General features: G+C 42.0%; 1 protein-coding gene across 10 annotated transcripts in view; it reads left to right on the top strand.

Annotated features, from left to right (window-relative positions):
• PPP6R3 (protein phosphatase 6 regulatory subunit 3) overlaps positions 1–25,469 on the top strand; it is a 144,853-nt gene that overhangs the window by 46,016 nt on the left and 73,368 nt on the right. For all 10 annotated transcript variants that reach the window (XM_075928324.2, XM_075928323.2, XM_075928320.2 and 7 more), the window contains 10 exons: positions 111–343; positions 3,490–3,676; positions 5,711–5,848; positions 10,599–10,664; positions 11,148–11,260; positions 11,769–11,882; positions 14,041–14,170; positions 15,817–15,969; positions 22,044–22,193; positions 23,226–23,290. In XM_075928324.2, the coding sequence (XP_075784439.1) occupies positions 111–343; positions 3,490–3,676; positions 5,711–5,848; positions 10,599–10,664; positions 11,148–11,260; positions 11,769–11,882; positions 14,041–14,170; positions 15,817–15,969; positions 22,044–22,193; positions 23,226–23,290 (1,349 nt within the window). The remainder of the gene's footprint in view (positions 1–110; positions 344–3,489; positions 3,677–5,710; positions 5,849–10,598; positions 10,665–11,147; positions 11,261–11,768; positions 11,883–14,040; positions 14,171–15,816; positions 15,970–22,043; positions 22,194–23,225; positions 23,291–25,469) is intronic.

Here is a 25,469-nt window from a genome sequence, read left to right on the forward strand (position 1 = left end):
ATGCAATGGATATAGTGGAGTTCATGGCTTTCTGCTAGGGAGAACTACACGTTAACTGTTAAAATAAATTAGTAAATTAACACTTTGCATATGCTTTTCTCCTTGTCCAGACCAGCATGTTTTGGAAATTTGATCTCCACTCATCATCCCACATAGACACACTTCTAGAAAGAGAAGATGTAACACTGAAGGAACTGATGGATGAGGAGGATGTTTTGCAGGAATGCAAAGCTCAGAATCGCAAACTTATAGAGTTTCTGTTGAAATCAGAATGTCTGGAAGATTTAGTTTCATTTATTATAGAAGAACCACCTCAAGATATGGATGAAAAGATCAGATACAAGTAGGAAAATACTACTTACCTGTGAGATTAGGGTGGGATGGAGAGATGAGCAAACAAACACTGGATACAGATGCATCAGTATTTAATTCCTATAAGCCAGACTGTATTGGCACTGGTATGCATTTAAAGGTTCAGTCTTCTGCTTTATAGTAAATCTTGCATTTTCAGGGTATGTTATGCTACTTATCATAGTCTCATTAATGCTTATTAGGCTGTTGATTAGTTAAAAAGTGATTAAAAATTAATGGCAGTTTTAATGACACTGTTAAACATTAATAACATACAATTTGAAATGTATTAATATTTTAGATCTTCTTCTTCATTTTCAAATATATTATTTTAATTACAACACAGAATACAAAGTGTCACAGTCACCCACCCCGCTTTTTTGTGATTGTACTGCCCATTACTCAGTACCAACACCTGCAGTCACAGCTCAACAACTTTTCCCCTGGAGTACCGGCACTATTTTTTTAAACAAAATAATCACTATATATATAAAATAAATAAAAACAAATATTTGCAGTGTAAAAGAAGAAATAGCATTTTTCAGTTCATCTACAAGTACTGTAATGCAGTCTCTTTATCATGATAGTACAACTCACAAATGCAGGTGGGCAACCTGCAGCACATGGGCTGCGTGCAGCCAAATGTGGTTGATATTTTTGTTTAGCATTGCCCATGCAGGGTTGCCAGATTCCACTAATTTTTCATCTGCGTAGTTTTTTTTTCCTCCTATTGGTATGATTGAAGTGACATGCACATAAAGCGAGGTTTGTGCTGATGTCATACAACATTGTGAGAGCTGTGCACTCCCTCTACAGACAGTTGGAGTGCTGCTACGGTTCAGTTGGCATGTACTGTAAATTCTAGATACGCAAGCGCAGTTAGCAAAACTACCCTATCTCAGGAAAGCATCTTGGTTATAACAGTCTTGCGGCTTAATGAGATGGAGGGCCACTAACTAGCTTAGGTTGCCCATTGCTGCTTTAGAGCCTGAGAGTACACTCAGTCCTATTTCTTGTTTGTCTTTGCAATTGGCAGAACAAGTTTGTTTACATTTATGGGATATAATGCTGCTTAATTATTTGCAGTGTCACCTGAAAGTGAGAGCAGGCATTTGCATGGCACTTTTGTATCTAGCATTGCAAGGTACTTACATAATAGATATGCTATTCATTCATATGCTCCTTTGTGATTTGGCTGCCATTCCAGAGGACATGCTTCCATGTTGATGACACTCAATTGAAAAAGTGTTAATTAAATTTGAGACTTAACTTCTTCGGGGGAGAATTGTATGTCTCCTGCTCTTTTACCTGCATTGTGCCATCTATTTTTCATGTTGTAGCAGTCTCAGATGATGCTCTTGCACATGTTGTTCATTTTCAGAATATTTTGTTGCAGATGTGATAAAACAGAGAAGGTTCCAATGAGAGATTTCTAAAGATAGCTACAGCGCTCAATCCAAGGTTTAGGAATCTGAAATGCTTTTCAAAATCTAAGAGGGATGAAGTATCGAGCATGTTTTCAGAAGTCTTAACAACGCTTCGAAGCAGAAACTACAGAATCTGAATTGCCAAAGAAAGAAAATTGACCTTTTGCTGGTGGCATTTGACAGATGATGAAAATGAACAGCTTTGGATTGCATCTAGCATTAACCCATCATACTCATGGATGCATGTCCTCTAGAATGGTGGTTGAAGCATGAAGTGACAAATCTTTAGTGCATTCACGTGAATATCTTGCAGTACTGGCTACAAGAGTGGAATGCGAACACCTGTTCTCACTTTTGGGAGACAATATAAACAAGAAGCAACATTATGTCCTGCAAATGTAAACAAACTTGTTCAAGCAATTGGCTTTTAAAGTAGAACTGAGTGAACTTGTAAGCTCTAAGGATTTACCCAGTTTTATTTTTGAATTCATTTTTTTTGCACATAATTCTATAATTTCAACTTTCATGGAGTACTTGATAGTTTCATGTACTACAGTACTTGTATTATGTGAATTGAAATACTCTTCCTTTTATAGTGCAAATATTTGTAATAAAAATGAATATACATTAATCACTGTCTGCTTTATATTCTGTTTTAATCAAAATCAATATAAATGAAAAAGTAGGAAGCATCCAAACACATGTAAGTAAATGGTATTCTATTACTTACCATTGATTAACTTTTTAAATTGCTTGACAGCCCCAGTGCTTATACATTTGGTATGGTTAAGTCCCTTTCTTGCTCAGAAAACTGCCCCTAAATTGATTTGATGCCCAAAAAAAGCAGGGAAGATTGCATTGAATGAAATATCTCAAGGGACTGTCTTGAAAGTCTTACTCCTTTTTGTATAGTTAGAAACAATTGTACTAATTGGGTGGCATATTCCCCACAAAATCTAATCAAACTCTTGTCTTCACTAGCCATGGATACAACTGGGGATGAATGGTACAAGTCCTATTACCTCTCTAAGGGGAATGTGTGTAATCTCTAATTATGCACCTTCAGTATGCAGATGGTATAATCATTGGATCAAACTGCAGATGTGGCCAAGAAACATTTTTCATGAGTTTGGCAAAAAGGGTTCAGATTTTTCTTTATCTTTGCTATAGTTATCCAAATAACTTATGCTATTTCAGTGCACTCTACATGAAGCAGGTGCACCTGAAGATCATTTGAAAACTAAATGTATAATGTGGCTGCCATCTTAATAAGTAGTGTTTCAAGAAAATAGTGTGTTACGTCAGACCACCATACTTTGCTGTGGTTTGCAGTTAAGTTTTTGGTAGGGATTAAGGTATGTTGAACTAAAGACACACATAGCTGAATAACTGAGGTATTGCCCTGCAACCCTTACTGTGCGATATTGGTGTAGTTAAAGTGCATATTCTAACCACCCCATACTATTTGTGTTTTCTGACATTCAACTTGTGACATCTGTACTGCTGCAGTATAGTGGGAGAATGGTGTTGCCTGATCCTTTTTAGAGACCAGTACATTTATATTTAGTCTAATTTTACCCAACTTTATACATGTTATCATCCTTACTATTTTCATGTCTAGCAAGCCCACCAAATTCCTTACTTTTGATTCCCTATTTTACTGTGTGATGTTTATTTTATAAGCATGTGATAAAAGGTGTCCCTTTTCTAGGTATCCAAACATATCTTGTGAGCTTCTTACGTCAGATGTCTCGCAGATCAATGATAGACTGGGAGAAGAAGAATCCTTACTTATGAAACTGTACAGCTTCCTACTAAATGAATCCCCTCTCAACCCTTTATTGGCCAGTTTCTTCAGCAAGGTGCTAAGTATTCTTATCAGCAGAAAACCAGAGCAGGTAAATATTTAGAGCTCTTCAGTTTGTACCAAATGCTTCAGTAGCTGTAATAATTGAGCTAATGCTTCTCTGGGTGGCTAGCATTTTAAAAATTGTACAGGCAGTCCCCAGGTTACATACAAGATAGGGACTGTAGGTTTGTTCTTAAGTTGAATCTGTAAGTCGGAACTGGCTTAGCTGCTGATCAGTTTCAACAGGATGAATCTGGACGCCAGTTCTGACTTACATACAGATTCAACTTAAGAACCCCAGGCGTCCTCAAGTCAGCTGCTGCTGAAACTGATCAGCGGCTGATTCCAGGAAGCCCGGGACAGAGCAACTCTGCCTCCGGCTTCCTGTAGTCAGCGCTGGTCAGTTTCAGCAGCGGCTGAATCAGGACTCCTGGGGCAGAGCAGCTGGGGTGCTGCCGGGTTGGTCCAGTAGCGCCCAGAACGGCGATGTGGGACCAACCGGCAGCGCACCAGCTGCTCTACCACAGGCGTCCGGAGAAAAGCCTGGTCTGCTGGAGAGGGGGCGGGGGGGCTGCTTGCCCGCTCCCCCCCAGCAGACCAGGGAGATGGGGAGCAAAGCCTCGGAGGACGCCGGCAGCGGGACAGCCACGGTGCATCTGGGCGTCCCGCCGCCCCCGTCCTCTGGGGCGAGAAAAACCCCGTTCGTAACTGCGGATCTGACATAAGTCGGATCCGCGTAACTCCGGGACTGCCTGTATCTAAATCAGCAACCACTTTTTCCATGACCGTTGAAAGTTTTGTAGTAGAGATGAACACTTAAAGACTATTAACTGAATCTGGGGAACACACTCTTGACTTCTCGTGTCTTAACTTTGTCAGACGACTGTCAGTCGGAAAAATTCTTTATAGTGTAACCTTTACAAAATGTTTGAAAATAACATCTTCAATTTGTCTCATTTTAATAAGATTCCTTTTCCGTGTATGCAAATCCATCCTCACCAATGTAGATACCATTAGCACTGGTAACAATCACCATTCTGTGCTTTATTAGTTTTTTGTGCTCACGGTTCTGATTACAGCACTGTATCACTAGTCTGTTTAGGGCTCTTCACAGGCTGCAGATAAAGCATACTTAAATTTTATCACGGTGATAAGTGAAGAGCCCTGGCCTGTCAATGCTTACCACACATGTTATTCTTGTATAAGTGGAGTCTGTGTAGCTTTTCTGTATTGTCTTTGTTGTTCCTACCTGGAACACTATGTGTGTGTATATGTGGTGATTTTTTTTCTTCACGTAGTGCAAAATTGGACTGACATTGTTTGCACAAAATTGTTGGTGGCCCCAGTTAAACAGTAAATCCTGTTAGATGTAGGGATGTAGAATCCTGTTTAATTGGGTAACCAGTTAAATGTGATGGTTACCAATTAAAGGGGAGGCTGCATAAATCTACTTGCGGTGCTTTAAACTGTCCTTACTCATTTTAAAAATAGTGTTATAAAGGCTGCATAGCTTTGCATTGCCTGCTCTAGGGCTGTCTCTACACTGGCACGATCTTGCGCCACAGCGGCCGCTCTTGTGCAAAAACTTGCTGCCTGTCTACACTGGCCATGTGTTCTTGCGCAAGTAAACTGACGTTGTACTGTATAAAATCACATCTCCTTATGCAAGAACTATGATGCTCCCCCTCAGAAATAAGCCCTTTTGCGTAACTGTTCTTGTGCAAGAGGCCAGTGTAGACCGGCAACATGAATTTCTTGCACAAGAAAACCCTATGGTTAAAATGGCCATCCGAGCTTTCTTGTGCAAGAGAGCATCTACACTGGCATGGATGCTCTTGCACAAAAGCACATTTCTTGCGCAAAAGCACATGCCAGTGTAGACGCTCTCTTCTGGAAGAGTTCTTGTGCAAGAAGCTGCCAGTGTAGGCGTAGCCCAGATGGCTGAACATTTTGATCAGAAATCTCTTCTGCCTTCACTATCTTTGAAATTTGAGAAACAGAGCATATTTGAAATACTAATTTATTAGGGGAAATAAAAAGTTCTTGCAACAAAATGTAACCTTGTTTTTCTTATTTCTTCTAGATTGTTGAGTTCTTAAAGAAAAAACATGATTTTGTAGACCTCATTATAAAGCACATAGGGACTTCTGCTATTATGGACTTGTTGCTCAGGCTGCTGACCTGTATAGAACCTCCACAACCCAGGCAAGAAGTATTAAATGTGAGTAAAATTATGACTTGCTATAATAATTGGTGTGGTTGAACACTTAGGGCGTGCTTGTTGTGCTAGTCTGCATCACACTTGCAATTTCTAACACAACCTCTCTTCTCCCAGTTTGTTTTTAACATCTGTTTAACTCAGATCCTTGTTAGACGGATTTCAAACTTCATTTTAAGAGTTGGTCTACACAATTTTTTGACACTAATTGAATTATTTTAAACCAATTTAGGTCTCGTCTGCACTTAGTTAAATCAACAGAACTATGCCAACATAGTCAAAGTGGCAAAAGCTTCTGTTGTAAATGCAGTTCTACTAGTATAGCTAGTGTAGATGAAGTTAAACTGGTACAGCTTATTTCACTTTACTGAACTGAAATAAGATATGCCGGTATAATTACATGTACATTAGAAGAGTTCTGCTGGCGTAAAATATTTTAACCAAAAAAAAAAAAGCCCACTGATAATATAGTTATGCTGGTAAAACTTAGTGTTAGACCAGGTTGTGGTTAAAGTGGTGCAAATCTAAGGTGTGAACACCCACTTATAGCAATTTAAAACTGTTACTGGTTTAGCTTGTAAAATGTTAGGAGTTTGCACTAGCTTAATTGTGATTCTTTAGACTTTCCTACCGAAAAATCCATTCCTCTGTTAATTGATCAGGTTCTACATTTTTTGTCTTTTGGTGGCTATGCTAATCAAGGCACCATACTGAATGGCATTTCTCTGCTTGGACAGGTCTACACTATAAATGTATGACTGTATAATTTATCTTGGTCAGGAGTGTGGTGAGGTGTAGAATTTTTTTTTGAGATGTAGTACAAATGATTTCTTTGGTGTGTAGTGGTGGCGGTAGGGCTAGCACACTCTATGCCACACTAAACACAATCTATGTTAGCAGCACCTTGCCACTATTATATAGTGATGCTAGAAGATTTACCCAGTGTTGCTTGGTCCTTCAAGGCAGGGGACTGCAGGTATAGGGGGTTCAGGATTCAGGCCACAAGCTTCAGAGTTAGGGTGCACTTGGTTGCTGTCTCCTTGTGGTCATTTTGAGATATAACTGTCCCCTGTTCGCTGCCCCTCTGTGTCCATTCTGCAGTATAGTTTTCTCTCATCAGATGGAAAGGGAGGGATGTGATAGCAGAGACAATCACATTTCATGCACATCCCATTGTCTTGGCACAACCAAATCTCGATTTAGCTTTAAGTTGTGATAAGAGAAGCTGTATACCAAATTTGGTGGACCTAGTTCTTACTGTTTAGGAGGAGTTCTTGAACAAATGGACTCAGATGGAAAAGACTGATGCACAAACTCTGAAATATATAGTAGATACCAGTACCAGCAAAATACTTCTGAGACCTGCCTTCTGTTTTGGATGTAAGAAAACAAAAAGGGGAAATTGTTTTAGAGAATAGAGGGATCCAGGGAGCCTTTGATGTGTGCAAAGTGTCTCCTACAGAAGCAACAAAGTGTACACTCCTTTAGTAATGTTACTTTGCTAGCTCTGAGAAACTATCGGGTTTTTTATTCATGTAAAGAAGAACTTTTTTGGAAAGCCTCATGTTGGTGGTTTTTCTTTGACAATGTTTAAAGTTCAGCTTTGGGTCTCTTGTAATAGATGGTTCTGATCTCCATTGTAACTGGAATGAAAGTTTCTCTTCCTCCCCCCCAGGAGGAAACCTAATATTTAAACATGTGCATGAGTTAGTATTGCATAACTGCGCGATGCAGTGTGACCTTTTTAAGGCCTCATAATTGACTACATAGTATCTATAATCAAGTTCTCTAATTTGTAAAATTCTTGCAGTTCAGGAATACCACTAATTTTTTTTAACATTATGGTGGGGAGTGCATAATTGTTCATTTTAGAATCTTCGATATGCTTTAGCCTTGCCTTGGCATTGTCTTCACAGTTGGAGGTCAATGGAGCAAACGCTCCTGTCTGCTTTTCTTATGCCTCGTGATTGCGAGGAGTACCCGCACTGACTGGGGGCACCCTCAGTGTCCAAATTAGTGGGTCTTTATTAGACCCACTAAATTACCAGACCAGAAATTGGTCTTCTGGCATTCAATTGGAGATGTAGCCTATGTGGACTGAAGGCCTGCTGCCAATAACCTTTCTAACTTGCTGTATGACATTTAGTGTTCATGGAGGAAATGTCTTTAATGTCTAGCAAATTACCACCACTATAAAAGGGCTTATTAAAACTGATCACTTTAGGGGAGTACACTCTTTATATAAAGGCAGGTTCAAAAGTAGCTTCCTTCCAATGCGCTCAAGATACTTTGCACTTGAGTTATTATGAGTAATAGCCTTTTATATTAATGAAAAAACTTTAAAAGATATTTTAACATAAGATTTAAAAAACTCATCATGGATAGCATCTTTATTCTCAATTAACAATATTATTTTAACTGGAGATAACATGATCCACAAAAAGGAAACTTAGAAAATCACTGGTATTTAATGGCTCTGCATTTCTTTGGAATTTTTCATTTATGAAGGGTCTTTCATCAGCAAATATATTAATCTGTTTATTATGGATGTAAAAACCCATTTAACAAACCAGTTACATGTTAAGTATATTCCAGCCTGGCTGGGCTAAGCGGTTCTCCTGTCCTGCTGTGGGCAGTGGCTGCTCCAGCTGGGCTAGAGTGCCCCTGCCCATGATGTAGCTGGTCAGGTCTGCCACAGGTGGGGGCTGCTCTGGCTGGGTAGGAGCGCCATGCCTCCATCCCCCTGCCCTGCAGCTGGCCCTGTAGGGCTGGAGCAAAACCCCGCCCACAGTGGATGAGAGGTGGGGGCTGCTATAGCCCCAACCGATTAACCATAACCAGTATGCCTCACCCTCAGAGTGAGGCTTACTGGTTAGCCATTCACATCCCTACTGTTTAGGTGAGAGAAACTCACTTTTATTCTGTTTTATGTACTTAGGATGTCCGCAGACTTTTGAAAACTTATCTAATACTTCAGGAGTCTGTTCCAAAAGTTTAATTTTATTTCATTGTGTGTGGATACAAATATACCTAATTTGCTAACTGAATTTTTAATTTTTTGAATGCTGTTTAATAACTTGGTAACATTTTATTTCTTGGAGAGTTGCATTGACTGTTTGAGCTATTTGTACTAGTACATTGAAGTTTGTGGTTGTGTACGCAGCTAGTATGTGAAAGTAGGACTTCTGAGATCCTAAACCTGAAAATGTTGTTTTTTTCGGGTCCATGGCAATGTAGTTTTTACTCCTAGAAAAGAGTTCTTTACCTATAAGTTTAGAAAATAAGGAAGAAAACTTTGCAAATATGGAGCTAGGGCCTCTCAACCTTGATATTCATTATCTAGTGTGACAAGGTCAGGCCAAAGGGTTACAGGAAAGTGTCAGAAAGGAAGTATGTTAGCCCTACATTAAGTATAAGTCTCTGTTCCCTACGTAAACTGGCAAAGGGCTGGCCTTAGAATCAGCAGGAACTTTCCAGAATCAGTCTGGACAATCCGGCCAGTTGAAACACCCAGAGCCAATTAGGAACCTTCCAGAGCTAAGGCAGTCAGGATAATCAGAACACCTGGGGTGAATGAAGAACCAGTTGAAACTGGTTTAAAAGGGCTCCTCTTCTGTTAGTTTAGAGACATGCGAGGAGTTTGGAGGAAGAAAGGAGCCAAAGATTTGAGAGGAAGAGGAAGTGTCTGAGTGAGACCTGGGATCTGCAAGTAAGGCAAAGTGCTATGGAGGAGCAGAATAGCCTACTCAGGTACCAGAGGATAGGTACTGGGAGGGATAGTTTGGAAAAGTAGTTGCTAGTCTGGGAGTAGAACAAACCATGTCTGTTACTGCTGGCTTACGGTCCCTAGACCAGAACCTGAAATAGTGGGAGAGCCTGGGTTTCTCTTCAACCCTTCCCAACCACTACAGAGTTTGTCCCTGAGTACTGAGACCAGGACTGTGGAGGGCTTTCACCCCATATTATGGACTTGATTGTGATGAGTATGGCTCAGTAGGCTGTGACCTTTGCCTCTAGGAAAAGAAGCTGTGTGGAGTGTCCCACCAACGGTGGGCAATAATATTTGTAGATGGTCCCTTCACCAATTTTGGTAACGATTGTGGGCTGGTCCCAGAAGAGGTGGAGCCTCAGGCAGAGTTCCCTGTAGGCACTACCCACTCCTGGAGGGGAGAAGGAGGAGAGCGGGAGGAGACTTCACATGTTCCCCTGTGGGGAACGGGAGCACACAAGGTGTCTCACTCCTCACCTTGCTAGGGGTGCACAGTGCCCAGAGGGAAATGCCAGCCATTTTGAACAGCTGATAGATCCCTCTGGTGCTGAGCACCCCTGGTGGGGGGAGGAGACTTAGTGTACTCTCCCTGCCCCTAGGTCTCAATTGACATGGGGGTAGGGGTGTGGCAGATCAGATGGTCGTATCTTGCCCACCCCTTCTGAACACTATCCTCTAGAAGAGCAGGATCCTTAGGCACAGCCAGAGCCCTGCCACACTAGCTATAGTGCAAACATGTCAAGTATGATGCCATTATCTCAAAGCAAATACAATGCCTTTCTCATAAATTGCATTTGCTTTCCAGAAAAGATACCAGGCCTTTTGAATTTTTTTATTATATAAAACATTAATTTGAAGAATAAAATTGGTACTAAAGAAATTATGAGATGACCTTTTCAGCGTGCTCAAATTTGCTTTGTATATTTTTCTGGTTTAAAGGGAAAATATTACATTTCTCTTCAATATCATTGAATCTTTTTACAGTGGTTAAATGAGGAGAGAATTATCCAGAGGCTTGTAGAAATTGTACATCCATCTCAAGATGAAGATGTAAGTACTCGTTTTATGTTTGTCAAGATCCAGATGTTTAACTTACTAATTACTTTTGTGTTACAAGAAGTTATGATTCTAATAGGCTTGTCTGGGTAGACAGAAAATTTTAAAGCAATGGTGTAATCAGAACTAGGACTTGAATGTCATTATTGATTTTGCTTATGTATGGAATTCATACATATTATCACATGTGCATAAAGATTCTGGACCCCAAAATTCTTGAAGGGATGAGAGAGGATAGCAGGAATCGCCTAGCAGTATTATTCTGCCATCTTTATGGCAGTGAATGGAGTCCAGTCTTAAGGTATTTGATTAGAAATGTGTTGAAAAAACTTTACCTTCCCCTATAAAATAACAAATTGCTTGGCAATTGGTCATATTTTTGGTTATGACTTCATAATTTCTGGGATGAGAAATATTCTTTAGACAGTGTTGTCCTGTACCACTCTTACAACAAAAAACTTGACCTTTTTTTTTCAGAGGCATTCAAATGCATCACAGTCTCTCTGTGAAATTATTCGCCTGAGCAGAGACCAGATGTTACAAGTACAGAACAGTACAGAACCAGACCCACTGCTTGCAACTCTAGAAAAGTATGTTGGACAATTTGACTTCTGATTTATTTGCTTTGTACTTCTGAGAGTGGTGGCCTTTGTTTTTAGCTATTTGAAGTGTTTTGGAAATAACAAGCATTACTTTTTCATTGCACTGAGGCAATAAAATATATTTTTTCCTCTGAAGTAACTAAATTTATTGAAGTGAGCAAACTCAATTTGATTTTGTATCTCACAGTTTTATGCATGGTAGGTCTGATAGTTATGCATTACGCTTGCACTTTATAGAAGCCTGAATTTAAATAGAAGCCTGGGTTTAAAAAACACTTAAATCTGCTGCTGTGGGCTAATAACTGTCAGAAAAATGAAGGAAATCAATTTGCTCTGTGGGAGGAGAGAAAAAAAAATAAGAAAATGGCCCTAAACCTACACCAACTCCTTGAAGAGTAATTTTTACAAAGGAACACTATAGTTAATTGTCTGTGTGTAAACACTTATCTGTATTTACAAAGTTATATGTTTAACTTTATCAATATTTTCTGTCTAGGCAAGAAATTATAGAACAGCTACTATCAAATATTTTTCATAAAGAAAAAAATGAATCTGCAATAGTCAGTGCAATCCAAATACTATTGACTTTACTTGAGACAAGACGACCAACGTAAGACTCTTTTTCTTCATTGCTGATCATAGAATCATAGAATCATAGAACACTAGAACTGGAAGGGACCTCGAGAGATCATCAAGTCCAGTCCCCTGCCCTTACAGCAGGACCAAGCACTGTCTAGATCATCCCTGATATGTTCTTAGTGAGCTGCTGGTGAATTTGCCTTTTGTAGAGGTGACATGACTTGCATCCTTCCATGAACTGAGGATATATCCCTCCACCCCTCACGTGTCTGCCAGCTTCTTTACTGGAAGGGTCCTCTTGATATAATGTAAAAACGTAGCCATATAAATGTCTTACTTGTATTCTTAAATACCAGATTTCTCAGTTTTTTAAATTCTTTATGCTGGCTTTCAGATCAATCCACTTATGTTTAGATACTGCAGTGATAGAATGTAAGTGTCTGAGCACATCACTGATCATTTCTACTCTGTTCCCAGCATTCTCAGATTCTATGAAAAGCATGGTATAAAATGTTTGAGTTATTCCTACATTTCACAACCTTGTCTTAGTAGCTGATGATGGCTCCCATCTGAGTGTCCCCTGCAACTGTTAGACCACAAAGCCATTTCTCTGTCTGCTCCTTGTGTGTGTTTCTGCTCTTATCTGAAGCCAACAGGGACTGTCTTTAACATCTCTTGTGGTCTGGTTCAGTCCATGACCCTGTTCTAATCTCAAAGCATTATCTGCAACCTAGTCTTCAAAAGACTAGATTTTTTTTCCTTCTAAAAAAGGAACAGGAGGAAGATGATGCACACTCCTTGATCACTTCCCTATAAGCTCATTTGTTCCTCTTTTTTAATGTTTGACTTTTTTACTTGTTTGTTGATTCCACTGCTAGAGACAGAGGGACTAAGTTGAAAACAGGTTGTCTTATTTGAATATAGCTGTCATTCTGAAGGCATACATGGTGTGTCAAAACTTGAAGCAATGAAGAAACATAAATGTTTCTAATAGTTTTAGTCATCTTGGTAAAAAATTTAAACTCACATGGGCGCATAAGTTACTCAGTGAAAGTCATGGGGAATTAGGGCATGTCTCCATACAATTTTTTAAATTGACTTAAATTAAGAATTCTAACTTCTCATTGACCTAGCCACATTTATGCTAGGTGTTTGATTGGCCTAAATGTGTAACATGGGGTATGACTTGTCTCACATCCTTGAGTAAAGTGAGTAGGTCAGTCTAATTTTGAAGTGTAGTATAGGCTAGGGCTTGCATGCCTTTAAAACTTGTACTGTTTGGCACAAAGCAATCCCTGTGGATTAAAGATGACTTACTGCTAATGGTTATCTGCCATATAAGTTCGACAACTCCTCCCAGCCAGTTGAGCGGTAATGAGTTAAGTGTCTCCCAGGAAGTAAACGTGTATTGTCTCTTGCTTTACGTGCTTTTAAAAGTTATTTTCTGGATTGTTCCAGATACTGGTTGGTTGAGAGGTAGCGTTGTCACCTATTTGCTTCTTTCCTTTGTTTTCTGACAAGTAGCTACTTTTGTAAGCAGATTTTCCTTGAAAAACATGCTGAAGGCTTAAGTAGTTAGCCATTTCTCTGAGTCTGATTAACTTAGCAGTATTTTACAGTTTGTTTGAAAACTGAATAGCAGGGACCTATTATAGTTAAATGCTACATTAAAATTGACAGGGTGGTGATTAGTTATATTTGATTTCCAAAATTGTAAATGCTAAATTAGAGTGGAGTTGTAGAAACTAGGTCTTGAAACCAGTTTCTTAATTCTTTGAAATCCTATAACTACTAGAATTCTGTAATCCAAATGAGGGGGATCTTTGTACTTTCTGTGTACTGCATGTGATTCTCTAGTACTTTGCAGGCAAAAATAGTGGATTTTTTTCTTCAGTTGTGGCTTCTGTATCTGTTATCCTTTTTAAAAGATAGAAACTTTTTAAGCTCATGTGACCAAAGTATGTGTTAAACAGTCCAAGGCACAATAAGATCAATTTTTGGCATGTTTCCTTTAAGCTTGTAGATTATGTATATTTGGAACATTACATCCTCCTAAATTTATCCCTTTGTGTACTGTCTTTCTAGTTACAGAGCTACGGAGACAGTGCTGTGTCAAGATTGTCTCTAACTTGAGTTAATATTGTAACTGCTTCTGAGTATAATTAATAAGCTCTTCTTTGTATATTTAGATTTGAAGGCCATATAGAGATCTGCCCTCCAGGCATGAGCCATTCAACATATTCAGTCAACAAAAGTGTTTTAGAAGCCATAAAAGCACGACTTTCATCCTTCCATGATTTACTACTTGAGCCTCCAAAAGTAAGTGGAATCTGGAATTTTACCCAATGAAAATGGAGACCGATTATAGGCCCTTTGTTTAGTGATGAAGAATTATACATTTTAAAGCTGTAAAGTGCTTATTCATGTCCATTCTATGGCTCCCTACACATCGGTTCCCACCAGTGCAAACCCCTCCCACTCCTATGTGTGCTGGTGCCTCTGATAAAGAAGCAGCAGCGAGGCGTAGGGGGGAGTGGCTCTGTGGAAGTGATCTGTGTGGGCAGTCTGCTTGAAAGCTGGCCTCCCGCGTGTACCTCCTTCCACCTGCCCCCATCACTCTCCATGCTGATGCCTCTCTGAGGCAGCAATATAGGGGTAAGGGATAGGTATGGCTCTGCAGGATCCAGTGCCCTGGCTTATCGGTTAATTGTGTAATCGACTACCCATTGACATCCCTAATATAAACTTTGGAAAAGATTTGGGAAGCTCACGTTAGAGACCTGCGTAAGAGATTGAAGTCTATAAAAAGACAGGGTAGATCAGTTGTTGATCTCTAAGGGTATTTGAGGAAATTGAAAGGCTGCAGATACAAAAATGGTAAGGAAATCTTCAGATCTCATTCTTCCAATATATAATTGTGATTAAGTGTGTAGAATTTGAAAGATAATGAGTAAGTAGGATGTTTTCCATTGAGGGCACAATAATGTGACCGTGAACCACAACGTGACAGTGAAACTTCTTCCTAATCTCTATTTTCTTATTACTGCATAACTGTCCATTGTGAGCTTTTGTTTTTCTTGAAAGCAGCTGGTATTGACCACTGTCAGACAGGATTTTGAGAGTACAGGGCGTCCCCACTATACATCCAAGATACATTCAAGAAAACATGTATGTATTGCGTAAGGATGTAAAGCTGACTTCTGTTAGCACAAATTGTGTGGTTGTTTTTTTTTTTTCTGATGGAAGAGCGAAGAATGGGAACACTTAAAATAGAATAGTTCCCACAAATATCAAGGATTCTAGTGCGGAACCAGTGTATAGCGAGGACGCCCTCTACGCAAACCACTTGTCTCATCTGATATTGCAATTTCTAAATTTCTCTAAGTATGTTGGTATAATATTTTTTTATTTCCATAGTGCTAGAAAGTAAGCCTTAATGCATGGGACTAAAATTTGCAGTCCTGAAACAAAATGTCATGCTACTGTTGCCAGATTGGCCCCAGAAGATTCTTATCTCATTTTCTGTTTGTGGATATATAACTAGAGCTCTGCAGATCTGCACATATCGGCTTTATATCTGTGGGTATCCATGGCCGTGGAGATCTATGGCTCATTTTTGTGGATATGGATAAACAGGGCTCGCCAGCCATGCTGTCCGGCGATCTGCGCATGCGCAGATCGCTGGAACCCGGCTCTTCCGGGTTACAATCTACTCGCCATGGGCGAGTAGATTGTATAATTTGTCAATCCCTGTGGATAAAACATTTTTCTGTAAAGAATGTTGCAAATTTGTGACTGTCTGCTTTATGTCCATGGATATGTGCATCTGTGCATGTGAATGCAGAAATCTGCAGATCCTTTATACAGGATCCTATAAATTTTCTATCTGTGTAAGGGTCTATAAATAACAATGAAAAGAAATGTGCTTATAAAAAGTTGTTCCCATGAGCTCTCTCTTTCTCTAGAAAAGTGTTATGAAGACAACATGGGGTGTATTGGATCCACCTGTGGGCAACACTCGCTTAAATGTGATTAGGTTGATATCCAGCCTTCTACAGACTAATACAAACAATGTGAACTTGGAGCTTATGGAGTTGAACAGCATAGGAGTTGTATTGGTAAGAATAGTTTACTTACACTGTTCAGAGCTCTACACTACCCTCTTTATTTTTATAAAAATCACAGAAATTAAATGGTTTTTAAACTGGCTCCTCTCATGGACTGGCTCCTGCCTGTCACCCCATGCAGCTGCTTCTGTATCAGAGGCAGCAGCGCAAGATGGCAGTGGGATCAGGTTACACTGGCTGCCTGCCCTGCCCCTGGGGACTATAGAATACTCTACTGACAACTAAATACAGGACTAACAAGATGGTTTATTAGATGATGACCCACTTCCTCAGATCAAATAATGGAAGAAAATAGTCACAACCACATATACCAAAGGATACAATTTAAAAAAAAAAGTGAACACACATGAAAAGGACAAATCACATTACAGAACAGAAGGGGGATGGTGGGGGGGGGGGGGAAGGAAGGTGAATGCCAGTGAGTTAATGATATTAGAGGTGGGGAAAGGAAGATGTCTGTGAGTTAATAGTATTAGAGGTGATAATTGGGGAAGCTATCTTTGTAATGGGTAAGATAGTTGGAGTCTTTGTTAATTCCTCTGTGGAGAGTGTCGAATTTTAGCATGAATGCCAGTTCAGAGGATTCCCTTTCAAGTGCAGATTTGAATGTCTTCTGAAGTAGGATGCAGGTTAGCAGGTCATTCTGAATGAATAATAGAAATGGCATGGAATTTAATAGTGCAAAGTGCAGGGTACACTTAAGGACTAACAGTAACCTTTTTTGCTCTAAACGGGGGGGCTGCTTTGCTGCTTCCAGCTGATGAGTAACCTGGATGTGTAAGTTGATTGCCAGATAAAGCTGGTACGCCTAACTTCTTGAAACTGTATTAAGAAACATAGTTATCAGACACGTACAGGAACAGTATTTGTTGGAGAACAGTCAACACAGGATTTCTCTTTACAAAAAGAATCTCAGATACAATAGAATTTTTTTTGAGGGGGTCCACATTCTTGTTAACAAGGCATGTCCAGTGAATATAGCATTCTTATATTTTCCAAAAGCTTTTGACAGGATCCCTCACCAAATGCTCGTAAGCAAAGTAAGCGGTCGTGGGATAAGAGGTAGGGTCTCTCATGGATTGGTAGCTGGTTAAAAGTTGGGAGACAAGGGATAGGTATAAATGGTCATTTTTGAGATGGGAGAGAAAACAACCACTCAGTGTGCAGCAGCAGTGAAAAAAGTGAACAGAATGTTGGAAATGATTAAGAAAGATAAAGACAATTTCATATTGCCTGTATATAAATCCACAGTATACCCACATCTGGAGTACTGCATGTAGATTTGGTTGCTCCATCTCAAAAGAAATATTTTGGATTTGGAAAAATGTATAGAGAAGTGCAATAAAATGATTAAGGATATGGAACATCTTCCATGTGAGGAGAGATGAATAAGAATAGGACTTTTCAGGTTGGAAAATAGATGACCAACAGGAAGTCTCAAAGAACTTGGTTTGTTTAGCCTAACAAATAAGGCTGAGGGGAGATATGATTGCTCCTTCTCTATAAATCAGAGGAACAAACACTAGGGAGGGAGAGGAGTTGTTTAAGCTAAACCTGTAGTGTCCAACATGCTAGCAACATATGGCCATTTGGCCAGTTGAGTGTGGCAAGTTCTCTATAGTGGCTACTGCTTCAGAACTGGTTGGATACCATGGAGCTAAGGACAAATTATACCAATTGGTCATCAACATGTTTAGGCCTGAAATTAGGAGGAGGTTTGTCAGGAGAGTGAAGGTCTTGCGCTACCTTCCAAGTAGAGTGAGATGGGGAGCAGCCAAAAAACAAAATTGGCTTCCAGACTGAATTTGATACATTTATGGAGGGAATGGTATGATGGGACTCCCTACAAAGTCATATGGCCATTCTGTGACCATTAGCAAATACCTCCAGTGGTTGATGCACGGTGTGAGGGGGATTCTGAGTTGTTACAGAGAATTCTTTCCCAGGTTTGTGGATTTTGCCTACATACTCAGTGTCTACCTGATTGCCATATTTGGGGTCAGGAAGGAATGTTTTCTCAGCTCAGATTGGTAGAGATCCTGATGGTGTGTTGTCACCTTCTGTGGTATGGGACAAAGGTCGCTTTCAGGTTTAAACTAGTGTAAAAATGGTTGATTCTCTGTACCTTGAAGTCTTTAAATTACAAGTTGAGGACTTCAGTAAGTTAGCCATAGGTTAGGGGTCTATCTCAGGAGCGGGTTGGTGTGGTTTTGTGATCTGTAATGTGCTGGGAGTCAGACTAGATGGGGTGGACAATAATTTTTGGTGTGGGGCACTCCAAGAATTAGTGGTCAGGGACCGCATTTTGTTATGATATTAATGGAGGGGATGCAGGAGTTTGGGTGAAGGAGGGGGGGATGTAAAAAGGTGTGTTTTCTATAAATGTGTAACTGCTAAAATAGCTGCCTCACACGCGCACACACACACCGCCCCCCCCCCCCGCAGATTGGGGGGGGAGGGGGGAGGCCTTGCGTATATCCAGGAAGGTTAACTGATGAGCCCAGGCCCATTGATTAACCATTTAAACAAATACGCTGTCACATCTCTAACTGGGTGTGGGATGGGATGTGGGATTGTGGGATGAGGAGGGGTTTGGGTGCAGGAGTGGGTTCTGAGTTCGAGGAAGAGCGTAATAGGTGGTGCAAGGTCTGGGAGGGAGTTGACTGGGTCGAATGTGTGGCGAGAGTGGCGTGCCATGTGTAGGCTCTGGCTGGAAAATGCTTACCCTGGGCAGCTCCTAGCCAGCAGCTCAGTGGGACCATTGGGCAGGCTCTCTGCCTGTTATGCCCACATGCTGCACAAAATATCCACCTGCTGGGGCCAGCATGCATGTTTCTGTGCGGTGCCTGACATGGCCAGTTTCTGGCCAATGGGAGCTCTGAGGATTGTGCTGGGGACGGGTAGATCATGAAGATGTACAGGGCTTGACAAATTCTGGAAAACCCTACTCACCAGCTGAAAAAGGGACTCACCACCCTCCCCCCCAAAAAAGTGTTTTTTAATAGCACAAATTCCTAATAAGAATAAGAACAGTAATTACTAATAAGTTATTAATAAATATCACCTAAGTTATTAATATCTTATAAACCTCTACCTTTTCCCTCTGCTGCCATGTCTCCTCCCCTTGCTCCATCAGCTCCCCTGGTGCCTGCTGCCCCCCAACCCCTCACCCTTCCCTGCTGTCCTGACTCTTGCCCTTCTCACTGCCCTCAGCCTTCCTGAAACCTGCCCCCCTCCACCAGTCCTTCTCTGTGCCTACTCTTCCAGTAGCCCCACTCTGATCATGTGAGCTACCCCTCCTCATCCCCTCTCCTAACACCTCCCTCTACACACCTGCCCTGCCTCTCTCCTCTGGTGCTGGTCCCTCTCCTGCAGGTGTCTGCTCTTCTGCTTCACCCTCAGAATCCCCTTACCCCTGCACCCTCCTGGTACTTTCCACTTCCCTCACTGCCCCTGCCCCCTTTGCTCTCTTTTTCCCTGATGCCTGCCTCCTCACCACCTTCTGCCCCTGTTCCCCTCATGCCCCTGTGCCCTCACACGTGCCTTGCTCCATCCCCACCTTCCTCATGCCCACCTCTTCTTTCAAGCCTTCTCCCAGCACCTCCCCCTCTAGCCCCCAGTGCCCTTACTCTCTCCTCTTTCAGCATCACCCTGTTCCCACCTCCCCTCCTGCCCTTTACCTCATTGTCTGCACTTGGCCCCCTGGCATTTCTCTCCTGCACCCCTGTCCCTTGGTGCCTTCCCCTTTCTTCTTCTCCTGACTGCCTCCCTCTCCTCCCCTCAGCACAAGCTCCTTCCCCATATTTTTCCCTTCTCTTCCCCACAGTTCAGCCCAGCCCAGCCCCTTCCCCTCTCCCAGGGCCAGCTCTAGGTTTTTTGCTGTCCAAACAAAACATTTTTGGCCACTTTCCCTTTTTTTTGTTGTCTTTTACACGTGTTTGCATTTTGCAATGGGGGTTTTTTTTTGGTTGTTTTCATTTTTGTCCCGGCATTTTAGCCCTATAAATAGCAAATAGCATTTTCATTTTTTTTTCATAAAGGCAAAGGCGCGTCAAATGAACTCCCCCTTTCACTCCCTGCTGGGTCACAGCAGCCTTTTCCCTGCCCTGTACAGCCCCTCCCTATGGGCAAGCACCCTTCACTCCCGACCCACGGGGGAGCAGGGTGCAGGGACAGCACAGAGCCAGAGGGGTGCAGGGAACAGGGGGGGGGGGGTGTACAGGGGTGGGACGGGGAGCGGGAAGCACAGAGCCAGAGGGACGCAGGGTGTGGTGGAGATGCAGGGAATGGGAGGGGCAGAGGGATCGGGGTCTAGGGGCAGTGCAGGGAATGAGCAGCACAGAGCTGGGGGAGGGGGCAGGGATTGGAGGGGAGCGGGGTGCAAGGGCGGCGCAGAGCGAGAGAGTCACAGGGAAGAGACAGAGCAGGGGATTTGGGGTACAGGGGAGCAGGGGCGGCGCGGAGACAAAAGCGTGCGGGGTGGTCAGCTGGGAGCAGTTGGGGAGGGAGTTGGGGCCATGGTAGGACTGGAGCTGGCGGGGCCTGGCTGCACCGCAGCCAGCTCCCGGGGCCACACAGCCAGAGCCGGGCTGCCATAGTCCTTTAAAATCAGCGGGGCCATGTCAACCAGCATCCTGGCGTCTGCCGGTGTCCCGCCCTCTGGCTTGTGTCCCGCCTCCTCGCGCCAGAGCTGCACTCAGGCAACCTGGAGCTGAGAATCACCGCGCTTCCCCCTTCCTGGCGGCGCACTGCTCCTCCGCCCGGCAGATTGGATAGGGCCATACTGGCCATAGTGCGGGCTTTGGCCAACCTATCACAACCGCCCACTGGGCGAGCCCGCCCCTGCACTTGCCAGCTGATAAAATTTACTCGCCATGGGCGAGTGCATTTGTCGAGCCCTTAAGATGTACATTCTGGCCCCAGCTGCCGGCTGCTTTTAGTGTCATATGGAGGCCTGTCATTGATGGCCCAGAAGATCGTGTCAGGCTGGATCCGAATATTTGGTGGGCTAGATCCGGTGGACCATATTTTGCCTACCTCTGGACTAGATGATCACGATGGTTCATTTTGGCTTTAAAGTTTGAGTCTCTTTGGACTCCAAGTTACTTACTTTTAGTTAAAGTTTTCGTTTATATTGCAGGAACTTACCTGTCTTGTCTGTCACACACTATAATGGCATTTCTAAATTTTATTTAAAAACATCTCAGATCGAGTATTCCTATTTTGATTTGAATGTATAATTTCAATAAATGCCTTATAGTATTTTTAGATTCAAGTATTAGTTGCACTAAGTATTATAGGAATAAAAGGTAGGATTGGAAGTATGGAAAGCTGGGTTGTTTTTCTGACTCAACTTTTGTTCCTTTATTTCCTTCCCTGTAAATTGGCTGGTTCTGTGTTATGTCATATCATGTATGGCATGGATGGTTAAGATTTCTCTTACGGGCCCGATTCGGCCCGCCAAGCCACCAGATCTGGCCTGTGGATGCTGAAATGCAGGGCTGCTCCATGTGATTCTCATCTCTGGAGGGAGGGGAAGGCTTCACATGATCTGCCTACCCCCAATCAGTCCTCAGCTTCTATTGGCCAGAAACAGCCAGCCAATGGGAGCTGAAAGATTGGCCTAGGGGATGGGCCTGGAGCTGAGAGCCATGTGGAGGGAGCAGTCTGCATTTTCAGTGCTCTGGAGCTGCAGCAGGGAGGGAGCCTGGCCTGCCATGGGGGTGCTGCAGGCTAGAAGCTGCTTAGATAAGCACCCAACCCCCATCCTAGACCCCACACCATCCCCACAAAGAAGTGCAGCCCTTGATCACTTTCCAAAACCTTGGAGTGGCCCCCCACCAACAATTTTCCCATCCCTGGTGTATGGGTTGTAAAATGCTGCTTAGGTGTGAAATGTGTAGATTTCTAGCTTTCTAAAACACTACATTATCAAAGCTTTGTACAAAAATTTACAATATTTAAGATTGCCTGTTACTGTCTGACTTTCTGGAACTACACTGCTACTTGTGTCGAGTGAAAATACCACATTGGATATCATCAGTTCCTCTTTAATTGTCTTGCAGGATATGTTCTTTAAATACACCTGGAATAACTTCTTGCATACTCAAGTTGAAATCTGTATTGCATTGATTCTTGCAAGTCCCTTTGAGAGCACAGAAAATGGCACAATTACTGAACAGGACACCATTGGGGACAATCTCTTACTGAAACATGTAAGTTGTGTGACTTCTGGACACCTTGCCATTATCAGCCTTATTCTTGTAGCAGTTTCTCTTCCCTGGTGGAAGTAAAACCTCGGTTTAGTACAGGCTTGGAATAAAAAAAATTAATAACAATTCACTACTTTTATGCTGAAGGACCTGGTTTTGATTCATGGTAGATGGCTTTCCAGTCTGCTAGGGGCCCCTAGGGAGAGACTTGAGACAGCTAGTGTACTTCTGAAGAAGAATCCCTTTAACTTAAGCGTAGATTTGACTAGCTCTGAAGAGAATCCTTTCTAGTTTGCTGTGCGACTTGTAAATGTTGTGTGATCTGGGACCTAAAGTTACGGTAACTGGGAAATTCCATACTATTAATTTTGCCATACATAAAAATAGATTTTTCTGAATATGGATCAGAGTTCACTTAGAGTTCAATTTTCAGAAATATTTAGCATCTAGCAGATTCTGTTGAGAACAAAGGAAACAGCTTGTTCTAGGTGCCTAAATAGTAGACATGTAAAATCTCATTTAACCAGCTAACTGATAAAAGCAGGGTGAGCGGGGTAGGGGGGCTGGAGCGCTCCCCCTGCTCACTGCTGGGCTGGAATACCTCCCCCCGCCACAGGCAAGGGATGTGCTGACGGAAACACTAGAGCAGCCCCTGCCTTCAGCGTGGTGAGCAGCTCCTCTGTTGTCCTGGCCAGTACAGCCACTGACTGTGGCAGGCTCTCCTGTGAGGTTGGAGCAGCCCTCTGTTCATGGCAAGTGGGGAGCTGCTTCAGTCCCACCAGTTAACCTTAACCGGTAAAATCTCCTCATCTCTACTCAATAGGAGTGTAGGATGCTGATCTCAAGAATTTTGATCTTTAATTCAGCGAAAAGGGCTTAATGTACTTTGAACTTTTGTTTTGAACTTTAAAACATACAATGCAGTCTAATCTTTTTCTCCCAGAAACTAATTCCTACTTCTATTAAAAATTATTTTAGTATATGCTACCTTGTACTTAAGCTTTTAGAAACATTATACTCTTTTTTTTTTAATAGCTTTTTCTTAAGTGCCAATTAGTGGAACGAATACTTGAAGCATGGGAAATGAATGAGAAGAAACAGTGAGTAACAGTCTTTACTCCTTTTCTGTGTAGTCTCTAGACTAATCTGCTTGCTTGCCTATAGATATATTTATTATTTCCTTATGGTTTTGATTGTATGTTCATTGTAATAGTTACAGTAGACGTATACGAAAGTAGTTTGGCTGCAACCGGAGGGACTTACAAGCCATATCCTGTATGTTAAGCAAGGCAAAGCTAGTATACACATGCCTGGGAACTTTCACCCAGATAGCCAAGTCAGCATGCATATATTTGGGAACTTTCACCTAGATTAAGCAATCTTCAGTGGTGTAAGGGCTTCCTAGAATGCCCTCAAACTTAACAAGTGCACAGCTGCTTGGGAAAACATGCAATAATCAGTTCAGACCCAGACTGAATAACCAGGTTGGACAGAAATAACATGTGATTGATAACTACAAAAGTTCTTCTTTGAGTGGCCCCGTGGGTGCTCCACTCTAGGTGCCGGGTCCATCCCGGCGCCGCTGGTCAGAAGTTTTCAGAGCCATCTTCGTCCGGTCTGCGCATGCCCCCTGCAGGAAACTTCCTACCAGCGGCGCCGGGATGGACCCGACACCTAGAGTGGAGCACCCACAGGGCACATCTCGAAGAACCACCGTTACTACACAGGGCGAGTAACTTGTTCATCCATGGTAATGAATTGATGTATCTGTTAAGTTGAGATCAATGATATACTGATGTATAAGAAAAAAGACAGTTCATCTTTAAGGGGGTGGAAATACAAATAAAGAGAAAAGAAAACATTCCCTACTTGAATATATATCAAACATAACATCAGCATAACATATTATAAAAGTGGTATCCCTGTCTAAGGGTGGTAGGAGAAGGAGATGTAGTCCTTGGGAGGTGCCAGAATGATGGCCACTGGTGATGATGGGGACGGTGATGGTAATGAGGAAGATGATGGTTAACACTTCAGGTTGTTCTAGAAGGAATGGTGTAAGTATAAGGAAATATAGATGTATATTACCTGTCTATCCTGTGAAGCTGAAGTGTTTTTGACACTGCTAAATGTATTGATAAACTATATTTGTAATTATACAAGAGTTCCTATGGTGTGAATGTTGCAACTGTGCACATCAGGGTTCTCAACCATAGAACAACTTAAATACTAGGTCTGATTCTGGGACAAAGGGTCAGTCAAGCCTAAAGGTGGTAACTGGAAATTATAAGTAATCTATGAATCAGACAACACTTGGCAATTGAAGTACGACATTAGGAGTGATATAACATCTGACATGATCAGGTTAGATTTGAGCCTGCTAATATGTTCTTTCCCATCTTATGTAAAACACATTTTACAAGAGGCATAAACAGGGGTGAAAGTAACTTAACATTTTTTACAGGTACTGTCCTATTGCAACGTAGGTCCCTGCCAGCTCTTGAAATAGCTCCCTGCTGGCTTTTGCCGCTGCTCAGCCAGCTCTTGCCGGAGTGGTGCACCTGCTTACTTTCACCTCTGGGCATAAACAAACATGGAATATGTTGAAAATGCTTTCCTCCTTTTTCCAGAAGATGTGGGGTGTAATTCTGTTGTACATGAATAAAAATATAAGAAAAGCTGGAAAATAACTTGGGCAAGGAAGCACATTGACGCTTGGACTAGAGCTCTGTTGGCCTTTAATTTTCTGTTCTCAGTTCCTTTACACTTTTCTTCTCCTGGAAATCTCTTCAAAGGGGGGGGGGGGGTGGTGTGTGTGTGTGTGTGTGTGTGTGTGTGTGTGTGTGCGCGCGGCCATAATGCCCTCAGTTGTCTAGTCACTGGGCTGAAAATTAAACTAGTGCTGTACTTACTGTTTTGTGCCAAGTCTCTGGCATGAAATTTGCTTACAGCTCAACTGGGTAACTGACTCTAATCAGCCTCAAGTTTAGCAACATATTGTAAATTTGAGGGGGATGTAAATCCTAGTTTAAATGTTTTGTAGCTGTTTGTGGGAGCATGAATATTAACATTAAGGCATATCATGTATTTAGTGTTCGACAGCTCAAACTATCCTGCTGCAGCAAGTAAAAAGAGGACGCCTGACTCTGTCCTTCTTAGCAGAATCATGTTTTTTTTAAAGGACTTATTTTGTGGGTGTCAAGACTTTCCCACTCTGGCACTCCGAGTGCAGAAGGTGGGCCCTACAAGAGACTTTAAAGTACCTTGGCACTAAAATCT

The sequence above is a fragment of the Pelodiscus sinensis genome, chromosome 5, assembly GCF_052426305.1.
Source record: "Pelodiscus sinensis isolate ZL-2025 chromosome 5, ASM5242630v1, whole genome shotgun sequence".
NCBI classification, from domain to species: domain Eukaryota; kingdom Metazoa; phylum Chordata; order Testudines; family Trionychidae; genus Pelodiscus; species Pelodiscus sinensis.